The 20,813-nt window shown below is 38.0% G+C and overlaps 2 protein-coding genes across 5 annotated transcripts; both read right to left on the bottom strand.

Moving 5' to 3' along the window:
- Positions 1-2: 2 nt before the first annotated feature.
- On the bottom strand, positions 3-20,709 carry slc2a1a (solute carrier family 2 member 1a). Of its 3 annotated transcripts, XM_034209392.1 has the most exons (12): positions 20,650-20,709; positions 7,689-7,808; positions 7,477-7,575; positions 6,971-7,131; positions 6,764-6,888; positions 6,070-6,222; positions 5,179-5,492; positions 4,153-4,263; positions 3,971-4,072; positions 2,622-2,697; positions 2,287-2,414; positions 3-793 (listed from the first exon to the last, which is right to left on the bottom strand). In XM_034209392.1, the coding sequence occupies exons 2-12, from the start codon at positions 7,731-7,733 to the stop codon at positions 569-571; spliced, it is 1,539 nt and encodes a 512-aa protein (XP_034065283.1). In that variant the 5' UTR covers positions 7,734-7,808; positions 20,650-20,709; the 3' UTR covers positions 3-568. The 3 variants fall into 3 exon arrangements, with proteins under 3 accessions (XP_034065283.1, XP_034065284.1, XP_034065285.1); XM_034209393.1 differs by lacking the exon at positions 20,650-20,709 and having other exon boundaries at positions 7,689-7,817; XM_034209394.1 differs by lacking the exons at positions 7,477-7,575; positions 7,689-7,808; positions 20,650-20,709 and having other exon boundaries at positions 6,764-6,884.
- Positions 10,700-16,021, bottom strand: LOC117541988. Of its 2 annotated transcripts, XM_034209395.1 has the most exons (15): positions 15,785-16,021; positions 15,403-15,568; positions 15,234-15,316; positions 14,909-15,085; positions 13,994-14,101; positions 13,814-13,900; positions 13,479-13,583; positions 13,124-13,250; positions 12,653-12,787; positions 12,428-12,496; positions 12,228-12,322; positions 11,629-11,755; positions 11,359-11,476; positions 11,194-11,276; positions 10,700-11,021 (listed from the first exon to the last, which is right to left on the bottom strand). In XM_034209395.1, exons 7-15 carry the CDS (start codon positions 13,523-13,525, stop codon positions 10,917-10,919), a joined length of 906 nt encoding a protein of 301 aa, XP_034065286.1. In that variant the 5' UTR covers positions 13,526-13,583; positions 13,814-13,900; positions 13,994-14,101; positions 14,909-15,085; positions 15,234-15,316; positions 15,403-15,568; positions 15,785-16,021; the 3' UTR covers positions 10,700-10,916. The 2 variants fall into 2 exon arrangements, with proteins under 2 accessions (XP_034065286.1, XP_034065288.1); XM_034209397.1 differs by having other exon boundaries at positions 15,403-16,021.
- Positions 20,710-20,813: the final 104 nt, after the last annotated feature.

Here is a 20,813-nt window from a genome sequence, read left to right as displayed (position 1 = left end):
AAAACAGCAGGTGTATTTTAATGCATGATTCATTCCAAAAACCTTGAAAAAACTTCAAATCAATCACACCTAAGGTAAGAATACAAAATCATATAGGATAATAGATGGAAGGCACTCACGTTATGCGAGTACACCCAATGTATTCAATATAGCCTGTCTTTATATTTAGAATAAGCTTAACATCAATATAATTTAGTTATAATATAGTTATAAATCCACTGTAAAACATCCTATTGTTAAAAATACGATTGCTCAACATAAAGGACACTTTATTTTATTCAGGCGTTTTCTGCATGGCCACCAGGAATGCATAATAGTGGCTATAAAACAGAGGGTGGAGGTCATAAATAAACCTTTTTGCCTCTTCATTATCTTGTTTGTCCTTAAGATCTGAATGTTCTGTAAAAAAAAATGTATAAGCCACAACAGCCATGGAAAAACTATAAACAAAGAGATTATGTGAAGATCCCTTGTGAAATAGAACAGACGTTAAATTAAGACGTATCCATTCCTTTTGAATCCTCCCCAGGGTGTAGACTTCCTCTCCCCTGAATGGTCTCATTTATCTTCAGAATGTTGTGACCCTTGCTGCATCCTCCAGACTTTCTTTACCCTCTGTCAGAGGCAGATCCCCATCGCCTAGTTTGATCTCCACTTTGTTCCTCTTGGCAAACATTTGGCAGTTCTCCAGGAAGGTCTTGTTCTTTGTCTCTGGGACCACAAGCCAGATGTAGATCAGCGTGACCAGGCAGATGAAGGCAAAAATTATAAAGCTGTATGAGCCCAGACCTCTCTGGAGAAAGAGAGAGGAAATGTGATCAGTGTGTCCACACGATGAAACGTTGTGAATATCTTAGACACAAACAGTTGGTTGGACATAAACAGCATCCAAGGTGCGGTAAAGTGCGCCTTGCACGCTCATTTGGTTGGACTGCACTTTCTCTGGTTTCTGTTTCTCTAACAAATCCTCCACTGTTTGCATTGTGGTTTGCAGATGAAGTCTTGTGGTGAAACATGAGACATTCATAATGGTGGTGTTTATCTCTTAAAATTACACAACTCAGTTTATTGGAAAACACACAATGACAATTGAAAGTGCCCTGAAATAAGAGTGACTAATGCTACTTCCGTAGAAACATTTCTTCTTTAACAGATAGATGTGAAAAAAGCTTTTAGCGTCAAACTCCGCACATAAATCATTATGCACAGTGAAGCTCAAACATTCAAGTGAAGTTACAATAACCAAAACATATTGTTGAGTGGAGTGGGACTGGAACTAGTAAACATCAATCTTTTGTAATGTGTTTACAGAGGAGACATTTCTGATCATATGGATTCTTAAAATACTGTTGCTTTTTCAGATACATTTAAAATTGAGTACTCATTTCCAGATTGTACAAACCAAACCTTCTGTTCTCTACAAAAACGTTTTATTTTTCCACTTTTCACTGGATCCTCTTAATACTCAGACATTACATTATGTCAGTAAAACTCTTGTATCTGTCTCCTTTAAACATTAAGCTACAGCCAATAGACAAGTAGCTTAGCTTAGCATAGCATAAAGACAGGGAAAATAGCTAGTCTGGTAACAAAGGCAATACAATTGGCCTTCCTGCATCATGAATGTAAGCAGTTAACATGTTTTATTATATCTTGTTTGTTTAATATGTACAACAAATAGATTACAATGTTAAAATGACAATTAGCGATTATGGACAATACTATTTTGTGTCCAGGATCAGTGTACCTACTGGCAACCTCAGGGTAAATACAAGACTGTTTCAACAATGCTTTCATGTTTTTAGTTTTAACCTTTATTTATTCAGGTATCTGCCCACTGGCCACTGAGCAGCTTCACTGGATTTAAGGGTCAGTGCAGTCCAGTAACAGTGGATTGATCTTCGTTTGTATTCCCCAAAATGTTGAACTGTTGTATATATTTTTAAATGGTGTATTGTTTCAGATGTTTGTTTCATGTTTGACTGTTGTGTCAATTCTATTATAACAATGATATTGTTTCATATTGTGAGTTTGGGGCTTGAAACGTAGCATTTCATCCACTCAATGCTAACAGTGTTTATTTTGTTGGGAGGTATTACAAGTGTGTCTGCCAATCCAGACAGCCCTTCATTCCAATATTCAGTAAAGTAGTGTATCAATGATCATATCACTGTCAGGAAGTGACCTGGAATGCCTTTTTGTTTACACCTATAACATCTGTAACTAATTACATTTCAAAACAACAAACTTCCTTCCCCCCAACGCAGGACACATTGTGTAACTGACCTCAAGGAAGGGGAACACGAGGCCAACAGTGAAGTTGGAGAGCCAGTGGACGGAGCCTGCGACCATGAAGGCAGCGGGCCGGGCCGACTGCCGGAACATCTCGGTGGTCACCACAGTAGGAATGGGACCTGGAGGGAACAGATGTGGTTAACCACAACACAAACACTCGAGACACGTCATCACTCTTCAGGGTCACAGCGTGGGGAGATCATGCCTGAGTGCCGATTTGCAACCTGTATCATTACATGTCTGAGCACATCCAAACAACACTTCAGCTAATGGACAACTGTTATAATCAGGGGGTGTGTAAATAACCATCGCCAGGTCAGACTCACTGGGTCCTATGGCGTGTCCTATAACGTAGATAATGACACAGGCGATGCTGCCGTAAGACATCCACGTCACGCTCTCCTGTCAACACAAAGCAGCAGCTGCAGTTATTATTAACAGGATATCATGATGCTTTTAAACAGGAACATATGTGTAACAAAATCCTGCTAATGGCTGCATTGTGTGGGAAGATTTAAACAGACAGCTGAAAGTGAGGCCTGTCTGATTTTTAATCCAGGTGAGATCACACCGCTGGCTTTGTGGTTGTCTGATGGCCTGTGTTTCCTCATACTTCACTGGTGGGTGACTGTTTTTATGTCCTTAAAGTTCTCATGACCCCAGCAAATAAACATGTCAAGTCAGCACATTTATCTTCCAGACCAACAACCAAAAGGGTAATATATTAAAATGATACACCAGTGCAGTGATCATCGTAGCACAGTGACGCACATCCTGCTGTGTTGGCTTTGAATTCCGGCCCTCTGGACCACGAGGCTAAACTGCTGATTTTCTTTTTTTTAAGTTGTTCGAAATGCACTTCATACATTTGAACAAAATCAATTACTCGAGCCTATTGCACCACCACTGAGTTTGAAACATAGATGGTGGACTTAAATCCAATAAAAATAGGTGTGTCTTATTTGTCCACTATACTAATAATATCTGGTATGGATTTTGAGTCACTGTGCCACATGATATGGAAGCTTTTGAAAAACAAATCATTTGTTTGTCTCAAAAAAGAAGGTGCATTAAAATCCAATAAAAAGAGATGTGTCCTACCCGTCTAGTGTAGTCATGCATTGATCTCGAGTCAATTGGTCACATGATATGGAAGCTATTGAAGAGAAATGAGATGGTTCAATAAATAAACCACTACAGTTGCTCTTTACCTCAGTTTGTCCATGAATAAGTAAACAGACGACTACTGACTTACATTAAGTGACTTATTTGTATTCTCTGTCTATATTTTGTTTTTTATTTTAACAATCATCGTTTTTTTTCTTTCTTCTTAACTCTTCTGTTTTAACTGTGTACTTTCCAATGCAGAACAAGGCTATTTAGCGGGCGGGGGTTGCTCTGTAAATATAGCGGCGTGTGCTCAAGTCTTCAACGTGTCCTCTTCTGTCAGATTTTTAAAAACAGTTTTAATCTTTTTCAAGAATCCCAAATTAACCTCTTCTAAAAATCTCCTATGATTCACATGTCTCCTGACCTCAAGGTCCTCTATAGAGAAACTCTGCTGATTATATATGTGTATGGTGAACCACTAGAGGGCAGCAGAGTTACATGTTGAGGCTGTGAGACACTGAAGCTTTCTGATGGTTCACTTTAAACTGTACATCCATGATGATACCTGGAAGTTGAGAGCGACAGTGAGCAGCACACAGGCCACACAGCAGATCCCAAAGCCACAGAGGAGGAGCACCCGTCGCCCCACGGCCTCCACGATGAAGACCTGGTGAGACAAATTCCCTGTTCATAACTATAATCATCTACTCTGATAAGATCAAACGACAGATATCACAGGGTACCTACAGCAGCGATGGTCATGAAGACATTCACTGCACCTGTTCCCACGGTGACGTACTGGATGACGTCCTGCTTTACACCTGCACTGGCATATATGCTGTCTGCATAATAGTAGATCTGAGGAGGGAGGGAGAAATGCATGTAACACTTTATATAATGTCATTTAAATAATGCATTATAAACATACTCATAGCATATGTATAGTTATAAACACTCATAAATGTCCAAAATGTTTATAAAATAATCATTATAAACAAGTCAAGTATTTTATAATGACTTATACGATCCAGTATCATAATTGCTCATATTTTTTGTAATCATCACAGCTTACAATAGGTCCCATTGTAATGATTTAAACACATTTTAATGCATTTATATTACATTTTAATAGGATTATCCATTATAAGTCGTCATGGGATCCTTTAGGTGAAGTAATGAAATTCCTGAGTTACAGACGGATTTAGTAGCCTACATAACAAGTTGGTCATAAGTCACTGTAAGTGGCGATTGTTTGCTTTAAGTGAAAGAAATATCATTAGATGCTGAGATTTAAATCACTTAAGTGTTTACAGCATTGGTTTAAAGTTAGGGAAACGTTACATTAGGGAAATGTAGATGTCCATCATTCAGAATTCACATTTTACTGTCTGTCATAACCTGTTGAATCAAATTGACATTTAACCGTAATAATATTGCATTATATTATGAAACTGATAATAACTATGATCCTTACAGTGTATGAGCGAATATTAGGATCCATGATCTATAAGCATAGAGGGCCTATCTGTAATTATTCACTTTCATTATAATCTATAATGCATCATAAGTATGTTGATGCATATACTCAAAGCTACCAAATGCATTATAGGTAAATAATTAGGCAAGAGTTGGATAACAGAGTTTAAAACATAAGAAGGAGGATGCAACATTACTGTAATTGAAAACAGAAGAAAGTGTTGTGTAAGTGATTCATTATATCTGATCAGAGTAAGTGTGTGCATCAGTGAGTCAGGAACCAGGGCCATTGCTCACCGCGTTAACCCCCGACAGCTGCTGGCCCATGTTCATGACGACGATGGAGATGAGCTGCCAGCGGAGCGAGCGCTGGGATAGCAGGCTGAGCACGGACAGGCGGCCCTCGGCCTTCTCTGATTGGTCCTCCAGACGCATCTCTGACAGCTCTGCATCCACGTCCTCTTTACCGCGCAGACGCTGCAGAGCTCTCAGAGCCGTCTTCTCGTCTCCTCTCTGGATCAGCATGTACCTGGGGCTCTCTGGGAAGAAGGGCAGCAGCAGGAGCTCCACCAGGGCGGGGATACTGGTCAAACCCAGCATGAGGGTCCATCCTGGATACATAGGGAACAGAGAAAATTCTATTTATTCACAAACAGTTCAAAATACAAGTACAATCAAAATGCACCTTGATAAGCAATCCGAAGCTTGGCAATAGTGGCCCAGCCATTGAACAGAACGTTTTTACAATATATCTGAACAACACATTTAGTAATGAAGAGAGTTCATGCATTATACAGACACATTTACAAGCTAAAAAATACCTTAGACGAGTTAAATACCCTAAAAACTAACCTAATCTAACCCTAACTACAACATGTTGCCAAAACATAACATTTTAGCAGTTCAAACATTGGTCTAACATAGTTAGGATACAACAAACCCAGACGCATGACAAGGGAAAACAAAATTAAATGCATTTCAGAGTAGAGTAACTTGTTTACTCCAAAGCCATTAAGTGTATTTAAGAGATATTTCCATGACAAACGCTGCCTTAAGCAGTACTTCTAAGACAGAACCAGATAAAGACCAAACCATATTTTACCAATAAACAGATACATTCAAATCTCTCCTGAGTCTCCAACAACCAGCTGTTAAGGATGTGCTTCAACATATAAGCGGAAAATTGACCTGTGCTGTTGCCCAGTATGTTTCTGATGCCAAGCACTTGTGCGCTGAGGATGCCGATAGTGATGAAGAGCTGAGGTATGATGCCAAGGGCTCCTCTCAGGTTTTTGGGAGCGAGTTCTCCGATATACATGGGCACCACGTTGGATGAGAGGCCTGCAGACAGGGAAAGAAAACGTGCAGGGAAAATTCACCTCCAAAATGATCATTTTCAGTGCTCATCCTTTTGTTTTTCTTGCATGCCTCCAGGGTGAACAAATAAATTAATGGAGGCAGTGATTAACAACAGCAAAGCAATATTAAATAATCCATTTACAAGTCTCAGGCGTCTATGCTTTATATGCAAAAGTGTTACAATTGTAAGTTTGCAACATGCATGTGTCGTGGAAGCAGTGAGCATGCAACTGGATGAATAAGACTTGGATTATACTGCACAGGTTGGGGAGAGCTTGGAAACAGATGTTTTGATAAAATTGTGCTGCTGTCAAATGTGGCCTGCATTTACTTTAAATCAGCAAGTATTGTCTCTGATTTCAAAAAATGTTTTACCATGGAGGCAACAAGTTTCCTTTGCAAATTAAAGGTAACACTTGGTGAGTAGTTCATATACAAATTATCATTTTGGAGGTAAAGTATTTCTTCAAGATAGGCTACATATAAATGACTTTTGGAAATTTGGATTATCAAAAAGTTTAACCTGCACAGATGCCCACTATGAACCTCGCCACAATGATGATCTCATAGCTCTTGGCAATCTCGCTGACTCCCATCATCACAGCAGGGACGATGGAGAAGATGTTGTTGAAGAGAAGGGTGCCCTTCCTGTTCCAGGAAAAAAAAGTCCTGTTAGTTAAACAAACACCCATACAGATTTGGACATTGCATGATACATGTGACATATTACCTCCCTAGTTTGTTGACCAGAGGGGCCACCATCAGCGAGCCGAAGAAGCCCCCCAGCGGGTACATGGACACAGTGAGAGACCACAGCAGGGTCAGGAGGGTGCCCTCCATCGGTGCGCCGTAACGCTCCATGTAGGTGGCATTATAGAACTGCTGCATGAACTGAAGAGAGCAACACATCATCATATAAGATATTATATAATAATATATATCATATTTTTAAATCTCAGCAAAAAACTCATCTCTTTGCACTGGTTTTTTAATACTAGTTGAGCATAACATTTGGATATTTGGATGTTTTTTTATGTCTCTAGTTATTGTGCTTTTTATCTTGTTTTTAATTATTGTTTTATTATTTTACTCCTATTGTCTATATGTGTTCCCTGTACAGCACTTTGGTCAATCGAGGTGGTTTTAAATGTGCTATATAAATAAACAAAGATCGAGATTGAGATATAAGAGACACTTTGTGCTAGAGTGAAGCTAGTGTGTTTCTGCTTCTGTTACCGGTGAAGGAGAGTTGACCACAGCCACATTGTAACCATACTGGAACGATGAGCCAAATCCAGATATGAGTGTTGCCAACACCAGGACTGCAGTTAATCTCTGTTGGGGGGGACATTAGTGCAATATGTGAAGCCACTCTTTACGACACAAACATCATCCATCATGATTACTCCACATTTGTATACTGTCACAGAGCAGACAGAACAACTCACCCCTCTCCTCTCCACAGGCTTTCCCCATTCCTCAGTCTGCGCCATAGCTGAGATTGGACTCTCTCACAGCAATAATACGAGCCCACTTTGTTATTACTGCTGCAGTGCATTCTGCCTGCCCTTTGGACAGGAGATAAGAGTGCGTGGCAGTGGTTTACAGCCAGGCTTTAGTTATCGTTTTCATGTTGCGGACAGTGCCCCCCAGGTTCAGTTTTGTATGCAATACACTCAACATATGAAATGCTGCCCTGGGCTGAATGTTAATATCTGGTGCTTTTATTGCAGTGCACCTTCAACTGAATTAGTTCAATTTATGAGATCTAAAACTGTCATTTTGGAGTTATGTCATCATCAAATTGATAAAGCTTCATGAGCGTCTTTATTGCTTAGCCACCTGGATCACAGAAGAGAAGTTGTAGAGGCTAAACCAGGGGTGCCCAACCAGGTCGATCGCGATCGACCGGTCGATCGCGGGGAGATTCCCAGTCGATCGCGAGATGTGTCTAAAAATAGAACAACAATATTCTGTTTTATCGTTAATGTCCTATAACATAATCTTCCTGTGTCAGAATAATGCACATGAACGCATCAAAGCTTTGTGATTGGCCGCCGTGACCACATGTGTCGGGGCGTGGCTAGTGGGCAGTGCACTAATTCGCTAACGTTGTCCGTGTCAACAGGAGTGACAGTCCGCACACAAACAAGACCGCAATTATGGCAGAAGCAAAACATATATCATTTTAACTCCGAGTGGGAGGATGATTATTTTTGTATTTATTCCAATTGAAAGTCCATCTGTCTCATCTGCAATGCGAGCGTAGCTTTATCGAAGAAGGGTAATTTAGGAGCGGCATTTCAAAACAATGCACAAACGCTACGAGACGGAATTTCCTCCTAATTCTGTCCTACGCTCCCAAAAGGGGAACTGCGGTCAACTCAGCCGTCTCTCGCATTTGCTTGGTCAAATGAGCAGCGCTTCATTTTTGAGTGCGCGATTAATAGCGTCTTTACGGTAATCGCCGAGAAGTGGCGCTGACGGTAGTACAAGTGCTTATGCTATATTTGATCAATCAATCAATGATATTTGATGAGGGTTAAAATGATTTTTAGCCATAAGTTCTTAATCAAATTGGTACTGTTGGACTCAGTACATGTTAGACTACTACCATAAATACAATCAAGTACTTTTACTGTGTACTATTTGAGTAATACTCTGTCAAACTCCCCTCCAGAGTACAATAATGCATGTTTTCTGCCCTCTTTGATGAGAGATACAATAATTTTTTGCAATGAGTTCTTAATAAAATCGGTTATGCTGAATTCTGTACTACTTGGACTACTACCACGAGTACAATCAAGCACTTTTACTGTGTACTTTTTGAGTAATACTTGTTTAAACTCCTGTCCTGAGTACACAAAAGAATGTATTCTGCTATCTTTGATGAGAGATAAAATGATTTTTTGCAATAAGTTATTAATGTAATTGGTACTGTTGGATTCAGTACTACTTGGACTAGTAGCACAAGTACAATCAAGTACTTTTACTGTGTACTTTTTGAGTAATCCTTTGTCAAATTCCACCCCTGAGTACAATAATGCATGTTTTCTGCCCTCTTTGATGAGAGATAAAAGGATTGTGTGCAATAAGTTCTTAAGGAAATTGGTACTGTTGGATTCAGTACTACTTGGACTACTACCAAAAGTACAATCAAGTACTTTTACGGTGTACTTTTTGAGTAATCCCCTGTCAAACTCCCCTCCAGAGTACAATAATGCATGTTTTCTGCCATCTTTGATTTGAGATAAAATGATTTTGTGCAATAAGTTCTTAATGAAATTGGTACTGTTGGATTCAGTACTACTTGGACTAGTAGCACAAGTACAATCAAGTACTTTTACTGTGTACATTTTGAGTAATCCTTTGTCAAACTCCACCCCTGAGTACAATAATGCATGTTTTCTGCCATCTTTGATGAGAGATAAAATGATTTTGTGCAATAAGTTCTTAATGAAATTGATACTGTTGGATTCAGTACTACTTGGACTAGTAGCACAAGTACAATCAAGTACTTTTACTTTGTACTTTTTGAGTAATACTCGTTTAAACTCCTGTCCTGAGTACAATAATGCATGTTTTCTGCCATCTTTGATGAGATAAAATGATTTTGTGCAATAAGTTCTTCATGTAATTGGTACTGTTGGATTCAGTACTACTTGGACTACTACTAAAAGTACAATCAAGTACTTTTACTGTTTACCATTTGAGTAATCCTTTGTCAAACTCCACCCCTGAGTACAATAATGCATGTTTTCTGCCATCTTTGATGAGAGATAAAATGATTGAACTCCCTTCCAGAGTACAATAATGTATTCTTTTTTTACCACGTCAAATTCCTCGTACGTGTAAACCTACCTGGTAATAAACATGTTTCTGATATATAATAAGCGTTAGAAAAATGTTCTTCACAATACTGACTATGTTGGACAGAGTATTTTAACAGGATATGTTAAACACATGATATGAACACTAGATCCACTAGATCAGTACTCCAGCAACAGCATTGTTACACTTTGGAAAGTCTTTAGAGACTGGCCTGGATAGCTGTTCACAACTTTCCTTCAGCAGAGTGACACACCCTTGTCACTCTTGTTGGCCTCTTATGACGCTGCATGTCTTTTAATATATGTACAATATATTATTTCTCTGCCCCTAGTTCTTTCCTTGTAGATTCTTCAGTCTCATCAGCCTCATCAATCCATCAGTCCCAGTCAACGTCTTCAGCCTCCAGCAAACTTTCCCTGTACAAGGCTCATTCCCCATGATGACAACACCTTATATTATCCTGTCTTTAACAAAATGTAAAGTCCTTCTACTGCACCTTTTGAAGACTCCAAAACAGGCATTTGTACTGTATGTGTTTGGAGAAATTATACAACAAATGGCCCAGATTTGTACTATAGAAAATCGAAATCTTGTAATGTAGGAAACAATTCACACTGGCTACCATGTGATATAGGCTTTGTTTTGCAATATTTATTCAACGGTCACTTCTTAGTTAAACAAATCTCAAATATATATTCTAAATATATCAAATTGAGCATATAAATGAAAACTATTTCACAGCAACCACATCCCCTGCTTTTTGGAAAAGTCTGGAGTCCCAGTCCCCAGCTGGTGCCTTTTTGTTAATATAGGACATACAGCAACCGCATGTTCATGCACAAACATTATTTGTCACACAGAGAGCAAACCCAGTCCCCAACTTCAAGAGACTTTTGGTCCATATGCAGGCACTGTGTGTGGCACCACCGGAAACAGCTGTCACACTGAATCTGCAATAGAAGGAGTGGAGACAAATGAGAGTAAAGCCCTGCTTATAACAGCTTTGAGCAATGGTCAACTGCATCCCTCAAGTGTTTGTATTTAGTTTCTGCTTTCATTTAATGCTTTTCTACAAATCTAAATTGTGAAATATCTGAAGTCTCAATATTCATTAAACCTTACCCAGTCAGTGTGGGTGTGATGTGGCATTGAGCCGGGTGGTTTTATGCCGGCACACATGGCACAGTTGACTTCTTTGTCAAACACTGATGAAAAAAAATGCTAATGTTACATCTCAAGTACAACAATATCACAATTGAATTGATATTTTGAAAAAGTAGAACGCACCTGATGCTGTCAGTATTTCCATGGCCAACACTTTTCTTTGATGCGCCATCTCCTTTTTTGTGGTCCCAAAGGCCATTGTTGGTGTTTTAGGAAAGACTTCCATGACCTCCTTTGCCATCTTAAAGTGATACACCATGTTATATTCTTAAAATAACTATCCAACTACCCCAAATGTGTTTTTGTGAAAGGCAGTAAAACAGACTTAATCCTAAAAGCTGAATGAATGTTATATTAGCAAAAAGCATATATGAAAATAAATATTCCACTTACCATGCAGACAACTACCCCACAGCTATTGCCATCCTGCTGTACTGGGTGTTTCATTACTCCTCTCTTCCATTTTATGTCTACCCAGTCTGTCTTACTGCAGCAGGTCCTCCTCATTTTGAAGTAATCACTGCGTGAGATAAGATATATTATTAATGTACAATGCATACTGTGTAAATACAATACTCGCATAATAACATAAATCCTTGTCACACTGTGTCTCAGCAGTCGAGTAACACAATTTGAAGTGATGTTAATGCATGTTTCCCAAATGTATATTTTAAGATGTAACATGCAGACACCTAGTCTGATGTCAAAATGAATTGACAATTGTTCACTCTAAGGACAGGTTGTTTATTCAGTGGATTGGGTGTTATGGTATAATCGGTATGGACCAAAGTCAAACATGCACACATTTTTCACACATTATATGTTCTGGTGTAGTAGCACATACAATAAAAAAACAAAAGGGCTGGTTGTGGCAATATAGCTGATCCATCTATTCCCACATAAATATAACAATAAATATAAACATTATATATGAGGGAATAGAATGAAATAAATATTTTTGAAAAATAGGTGAAATTGGATGCAGTTAGTACCTGAATTTGTTGGCAGCATTGTCTGACTCTGCCTGCTCTGCAGAGTTGCGTGCAGGATCTGCCAAATACACTGTGCTTTCTTCAGCATTGATGTACTGTGGACACAGAAAAAGAAATATATATTTTTGAAATAAACACAACATCTCCAAAAACTTAGCTGATCAAGAAATATACAATTATATGATATAGACACTACTAACCAGAAATGTCCAGTGTACACCGTCCACATGTACAAAGGACACAATGGCTCCATAGCTGTCAAAGTGTATCTGTAATACATACGAACAAAACAACTTCCATTTCCCATCAGGCTGTATTTGTTTTCTTTATACAGTAGAGTCAAATAGCTTGATAGAGTATGTTTATATTTAGACAAAGACATAATGAAAACCTTTGTAGTTATCCTCAATAGAAACACAAGTTACCTTTGACAAAGTGTGCTTCATGACCTCTTCTCTTTTCCCAAAGAGGATCACACCAGCTGAGTAATGGTTGAGAATATAAATCCTCGTCCCCAGTTCACATTTATGTGCATGTATATGGAAAAGACACTCGATGATCTGGAGAGAATGTCGACAAGCAGACATTAATAAGAAATACAATTATATTAAATAATAATGTAGACAGGTGTTAAGTTTCGTTGATAAAAACAGAAAATTATAACAGTGAATTACCACATTGACTACTTCTTCTAGTGTACAATAAAAGTTAAATATTCAACTGTGGATGCCTTTTAAGATTCACTTTTAAAAACAGTTTAATACATTTTAGGCTTTGGGTGCTAACAAGACTTCAGTGGTGTGCCATGAAGCTAGCGTTACATGAATATTGGATTCATGTGTAGTGAAGAGACTTGGTATGAGCACTGGTTCTGTCCTATGATATGGATGAAATACCTCGCCTGTAAGCCACTGGTGTGGTCTAAGGGTCCGCATGTCAGAGTGACGGATGGTAAAACTGTTGCCTCTTATTTGAGTGGGGACTACAGACACCACCACCTCAGTGTCCTTTTTTTTCCACAAGCTAGGGGTCACAAAAAAAATACTATATCATTTTTATGTGCCAAAGCTAGATTGTTAACAGAGCATGAGATACACATTGTAAATTGAAAGGTATTATTTTATAACGTTCCTTTAGCATTCCTTAAACATTAAAATCTGCATTTTAACTTTTTAGTTAATCAATTATTTTACTATTTTTATCTGGTCCCTCTGATGAACTCCCTGATAATGTGTCCTTACAGTTTCTTACCTCTGATGAAGCATCCACTTTACCTCCCTGTGCGTCATCCTCAGCATGCTCCGTCATGTCTGATGTGGATGAAGATTGACCTTGTCTTGCCTTGTCTTTTGGATCCTGTATAGAAGCCGAAACATCAACATTGCCTTTCACATTGTCCAATATGTGTTGTTAAGTGCATGTCATAGTTAATCACTTCATCACACAATTTGAATCTTCAGTTCTTCTATCATTACCTACAGTATACTAATAGAAAATGCAACATTAAGCTTTAGATTCCAAGCTGGTTTAGATGTATGTGTTTCAAATGCTTCCTGGCTTTGTTTAACCATGCTAAATGGGATTACCTGTGATGGAATATGTGCTTCCGTTTCACCTGGCGCTTGTTTTTGTAGTGGAGCTGGAGCTTTTGCTGTTTTTGTCTTCTGCATGAGCTGATAAAAACAAAGTGTTAACAACACAAATATAACATTTATGTTATTTTCAACAAACAGGATAACAATGGTTTGCTCTCAAAAAATACATACATTCTTCTTGTGCTGTCTGAAAACAAAAGGCTTGTTTATGGGTGTCACATAAACTCCTCGCCTGTTCTGCTTTCTTTTTTTCCATCGCTCCATGTCCACACGATGGGTCTGCAGTTAATAAGGAATATTGACAGGGTAAATGCACTCATAAATTACCTTTCATTACATATTCTGCCATTTCACATTATTCAATGTTGTTTTCTTTTCACAACAAACATTATCTTTGCCTGAAATAAATGTATTATTTCATTAATTATTATTCATCAAAATTATGAAACCAACTACATTCAGCATAGTTGCATCACAGTTTTGATTGGTGTATCAATATTATTGTGATATTATTAGCACACCTAATATAACTGTTAATAATGACCAAATTACCTGCAGAATAACTGTTGAGAAAATACTGAATGTACTCTTTGAATATCAGAGTAGCACATGATGACAAAGACCCTAAGTAGCTGTGTACGTAACGGGATGTGTGATTACCTAGAAGAGAATCAGGACTGTTTGAGGCATATGATAGCTATGTGATTAACATGATGATTCAGCCTCTATGGAGATAGACATATGACAAGCATGATCATTTCTGTCGTGAGCCTTAGCTAATATGAACTAAACATTGTATACTGCTTTGAACCGGTATTCCTCTATCTTGTGACGGTGTAAAAAGTCTGTCTACAAGTCTCTTATATATAAAGCTTGTGAAGGACACTGCTCTGTGAACTATTTGTACCAAATGCTCTGTACGTGATGAATACTTCCATTCTTGCAAGGATAATAAATACATGTATCCTGATTATTGAAACTCAAGCCAGTGGCGAGTGATATTTTCCTAACATAATCGATAGCAATGCTTAATGACTAGGGACAAATGTGATAACATAACAGCCATATATAAATAACAAATTGTACCTTCTTCCCCCTCCTCAGAGAGTCGCCATATTCCCTTAGCAGGGCGCTCAAGGTGACTTTGTATGTATGTACAAAATCGTCCAGCCTGGTCAGACGTCTCCATTGAAAACGGATCTCTTTGAGGTCCCACTGGATTTTTTCCATTATCCCTTGAGTTTTGTTGTCCTCTGTGTAATTCTGCGGTTGAACATATTAGTTACGGTACATCAAATTATATCGTTAACAATCACTTGGATTACATACTGTTTACATTGCAGTTTATAATATTGATTATAGAATAATGCATTGAAATTCAATATTACATCAAAGCTTTAGGTTTTTGTACCTGTGTGGGTTTTTTTGCAGCATTTTTGTACTTCTGGGAAAGTTTCTGATAAATGGTCCCTGTTCCATGGCATCCAAGGTCACCTAACCAAACAGTAAACATGCCTTATTATTTTATATTACATTACATTAACAAGCAGCTATAGAAAGACGTGCAAAATAAAACTTACCCAAGAGTAGGCCAGACCACAGACCAGCCAGGGGCAGAAAGTACTTAAGCAAGGAAGGGATGAAAGTCGGGCAGAAGTACATGTTGTCATCACCAGATTTCTCAATAACTGTTTGGGTTATTAAGTCCTCAAAATGCTGTTTGAAGGGCGTAGGTCCGATATCATTCTAGAAAAAACAATCCACAAATAACTTTAGTTGCATTGCATTGAGCTTGGGGTAATAGAAAAATATGTAAACCATGTTAATATTTTTCATTGTTTCTGGTCACACTGCCTCTGTCCTCTTTTCTGTGCTGTGTTGTACTTGAAGGTAAACAAATAATTTGTAATGATATTTTTGAGCTATGAAACAACTTCCAACATTCACATAATTATTACATACCACACAGTCTTCCACAATGGTTGAATCGTCCAAGTTTGACTGAATTTGTCAGTAGTCCTTGGAGATTTTCAAAATCTTTTCCAACATTTCTGTCACTGTGGGAGCTGGAGAATACCACAACAGCACTGGTGACAACTTCATCCAGCTCGGACATTGTAGTGGCATTTATTAGGCAAGGCAAGGCAAGTTTATTTATATAGCACTTTTCAACACAAGGCAATTCAAAGTGCTTTACAAAAAATGAAAGACATTAAGAAAATGGCATTTAAAATCAGTCATTAAAAAGAAAAGCTAATAAAAGAAACATTAAAAGAAAAAATACATGGATAAAAGTTACAGTGCAGTCTAAGATGTGAATAGTTCAATTAAAAGCAGCGTAGTAGTTTTGGTAGTAGTCCAAGTAGTACTGAATCCAACAGTACCAATTACATTAAGAACTTATTGCACAAAATCATTTTATCTCTCATCAAAGATGGCAGAAAACATGCATTATTGTACTCAGGGGTGGAGTTTGACAAAGGATTACTCAAAAGGTACACAGTAAAAGTACTTGATTGTACTTTTGGTAGTAGTCCAAGTAGTACTGAATCCAACAGTACCAATTACATTAAGAACTTATTGCACAAAATCATTTTATCTCTCATCAAAGATGGCAGAAAACATGCATTATTGTACTCAGGGGTGGAGTTTGACAAAGGATTACTCAAAAAAGTACACAGTAAAAGTACTTGATTGTACTTTTGGTAGTAGTCCAAGTAGCACTGAATCCAACAGTACCAATTACATTAAGAACTTATTGCACAAAATCATTTTATCTCTCATCAAAGATGGCAGAAAACATGCATTATTGTACTCAGGGGTGGAGTTTGACAAAGGATTACTCCAAAAATACACAGTAAAAGTACTTGATTGTACTTTTGGTAGTAGTCCAAGTAGTACTGAATCCAACAGTACTAATTACATTAAGAACTTATTGCACAAAATCATTTTATCTCTCATCAAAGATGGCAGAAAACATGCATTATTGTAGTCAGGGGTGGAGTTTGACAAAGGATTACTCAAAAGGTACACAGTAAAAGTACTTGATTGTACTTTTGGTAGTAGTCCAAGTAGTACTGAATCCAACAGTACCAATTACATTAAGAACTTATTGCACAAAATCATTTTATCTCTCATCAAAGATGGCAGAAAACATGCATTATTGTACTCAGGGGTGGAGTTTGACAAAGGATTACTCAAAAGGTACACAGTAAAAGTACTTGATTGTACTTTTGGTAGTAGTCCAAGTAGTACTGAATCCAACAGTACCAATTACATTAAGAACTTATTGCACAAAATCATTTTATCTCTCATCAAAGATGGCAGAAAACATGCATTATTGTACTCAGGGGTGGAGTTTGACAAAGGATTACTCAAAAGGTACACAGTAAAAGTACTTGATTGTACTTTTGGTAGTAGTCCAAGTAGTACTGAATCCAACAGTACCAATTACATTAAGAACTTATTGCACAAAATCATTTTATCTCTCATCAAAGATGGCAGAAAACATGCATTATTGTACTCAGGGGTGGAGTTTGACAAAGGATTACTCAAAAAAGTACACAGTAAAAGTACTTGATTGTACTTTTGGTAGTAGTCCAAGTAGCACTGAATCCAACAGTACCAATTACATTAAGAACTTATTGCACAAAATCATTTTATCTCTCATCAAAGATGGTAGAAAACATGCATTATTGTACTCAGGGGTGGAGTTTGACAAAGGATTACTCCAAAAATACACAGTAAAAGTACTTGATTGTACTTTTGGTAGTAGTCCAAGTAGTACTGAATCCAACAGTACTAATTACATTAAGAACTTATTGCACAAAATCATTTTATCTCTCATCAAAGATGGCAGAAAACATGCATTATTGTAGTCAGGGGTGGAGTTTGACAAAGGATTACTCAAAAGGTACACAGTAAAAGTACTTGATTGTACTTTTGGTAGTAGTCCAAGTAGTACTGAATCCAACAGTACCAATTACATTAAGAACTTATTGCACAAAATAATTGTATCTCTCATCAAAGATGGCAGAAAACATGCATTATTGTACTCTGGAGGGGAGTTTGACAGGGGATTACTCAAAAAGTACACAGTAAAAGTACTTGATTGTACTTGTGCTACTAGTCCAAGTAGTACTGAGTTCAACAGTATCAATTTCACTAAGAACTTATTGCAAAAAATCCTTTTATCTCTCATCAAAGAGGGCAGAAAACATGCATTATTGTACTCTGGAGGGCAGTTTGACAGGGGACAGGGGATTACTCAAAAGTACACAGTAAAAGTACTTGATTGTACTTGTGGTAGTACTCTAACAAGTAGTGAGTCCAACAGTATCACTTTTATTAAGGATGTATCGCTAAAAATCATTTTATCTCATCAAATATAGCAGAAGTTGCATGATTTTGTTCTCAGGAAGGGAATTTGAGAGTATTACCCAGAAAAAAGACAGTAAAAGTACTTCATTTTATTGTACTGAGTCAAACAGTGTTAGTTTTTTTAAGAACTCATGGTAAAAATAATTTGTATCGCATGAAGCATAAAAAACATGCATTCTTTTACTCTTGCGTTGGTGCCGCTTCTCAGCGATTACCGTAAGGCGCTATAAATCGCGCACTCAAAAATGAAGAACTGCTCATTTGACCAAGCAAATTTGAGAGACGGCTGAGTTGACCGCAGTAAAGGGGAGGGGCCTGAAAGGACAGCTAAATGCACAGTAGTCCATTTCCACCAGGCCCAACAACAAGAGCAAGGCTGCTACCAGAGCATCTTATCGTGTCCGTCACGTTCTTGAGAAACACACATAGCCGCGGGAAGTAGGGGTGCTGGGGGTGCTGCAGCACTCCCTGTTGGCGAGTGGTGTACTTTTGAAAAACTGAGTGACCACCTAAATAAAAATTATTAAACTACATAAAATAGTTATGATTTTACTTTAAATAAAATTAGCTGTATACAGTAGCATATAATAGTCATAGTATATATTTGTATATATCAGGTGGCTTGAATTTATTTTCCAAATAAGTAAAATCCGAGTCATCTAGTTCGTAGGTCTTGGGAGAGTGACGTAATTGACGCGACACACACACTGCAGAGTGACAACTTTCTAGAATGGCGCAAAAAAGGATTTTGGATTTTTTTTTCTCCAACAAACAACCCAATAAAAAGAGTGGAGTGGACCACCAGCTACTCCTCAGCCCACCACCTCTACAACTAGAGTAATATATATAAATTATCCATTATCTCATTACATTTGCGCATATTTTAACACATTTCAGGAACCGAAATCTGAACTTTGGATAAAGCCAGGTTCAAAATTCTCGTTTCATTTTGTAGTCATATTAGCATCTAAGGCTTTTACAGAAGGGATTTTGGATATCTCTCTTTATCACTCCATAAATCAGAAAATATTGTCAACAGCCCTATAATATCAATTTTCGCCATGTTTCTAGGTATAAAATCTTATATAATTCAGGCTATGAATGATATATGAACAAACCCTTCTGTAAAAGCCTTCATAATATTGATAGGAATATAACTGGAAGGTTTGGTGTATGTAAGTGCAACTGAAGTGGACATTTCGGACTCAGAGTAGGAGAAAAAACTCATTTTGAGAAAATGACCTTTAAAGATTGCAGTGAGGCGCTAGCTAAACCCTCCTGTTCTTTGGATGACAGCTTGCGCATCAACGCACTCCAAGAAGGTATTTCATGTTCGGGGTCATTTGTGTTTTGTATAACCTTGCTTCGTGCAAGTGACAATTGTTGTTGTCTTCTCTGTCTTTTCGCCGTTCCTTTGCCATTTTCAGATTTAAATGTCTAGCGGAAAGCTAACCAGGAAGTGTTTTAGCACATCACGTGACGCATCTGAACGAATCACGTTGTCAGAAGTTGACACGAGCCAATGAGATTTCGTTTCTTGGTTTAAAAAAGACCCTTTTGTGCTTTCACGATTGGTTGCTGATACAAAGGAAATGACCATATTTGGATCGGATGAGATCATTGTGCAGGAGAGACGGAGCTTTTCCAACGATGACATGGTGCAAACAGCGGTCGCGGTACTTTATGTTACGTTAGAAATGCTAACTTTTGGTGAATTTAGGAGAAATATACAGATTCAAATAGACCAACTATAGTAAAATTAACACTTAAATGTGTATTTTGTACGTTTTCCTTCCAAAAGCCTGAAAGAAAACATGTTATGGAATCAAAATAGCACAACATCTCAAAATTGACCAGTGCATGAAAAACGATGTTTTTGCCTGCCGTGTCTCGCCTTTAACAAACAATGTATGCGGCTCGTATCGCTGACAGCCGGGCCCGGCACCGCCTTTTTTTTTTAAATGTAAACGGCTCCATCCCCACTTTTGGCAGCACCCCCTGAGCAAAATGACTTCCCGCGGCTATGGAAACACATGAAGTCTTTCAAAGACTGCGAAGTTGTGGAGTAGTCTATTAATTTTGTCTTTTTTATTGCACTGTTGCAGCAGATTCCTGTGTAGCTTCAGATCTGAGTTGTCTTATTAGTAAGCCTAATTTATACTTTTGTAGCAACACTATTTTTATATAATGCCTAATAAAGGGTTCAGAGTATTTTCTTTTTTTCCTGTGGCATGTGGCAGCATGTGGCAGCACTGTTCAATGTTTCTTGAAAACATTACCCACGTGACGTGTGAATAAACACCAACTCTGTATCAACAACACTGTTGTGTAACTTCAGTTAAATACTTGTATGTGTGTAGATTAGAAAGAGGTAAAATAAAGGCATTATTTTATGAAGTATTAATCGTACGAAGGTCAGTTTTATACAAGTAGAAGTGTGTATTTACCTGGTAGTAGGCTGTCAGTAATGGCTACGCCTCTCTATTTGGTCTGGTAGATCTCGGCAGACTGGCAACTTTAAAAGTAGCTCTCGGTTCAAAAAAGGTTGGGCACCCCTGGGCTAAACCAACGCTTTAAGCCTCTGAGGATCCGCTTGGTGGGTGTAATTGAC

This window comes from Gymnodraco acuticeps, unplaced genomic scaffold, assembly GCF_902827175.1.
Source record: "Gymnodraco acuticeps unplaced genomic scaffold, fGymAcu1.1, whole genome shotgun sequence".
Classification (NCBI taxonomy): domain Eukaryota; kingdom Metazoa; phylum Chordata; class Actinopteri; order Perciformes; family Bathydraconidae; genus Gymnodraco; species Gymnodraco acuticeps.
This window is presented reverse-complemented; position numbering and strand designations above follow the sequence as displayed.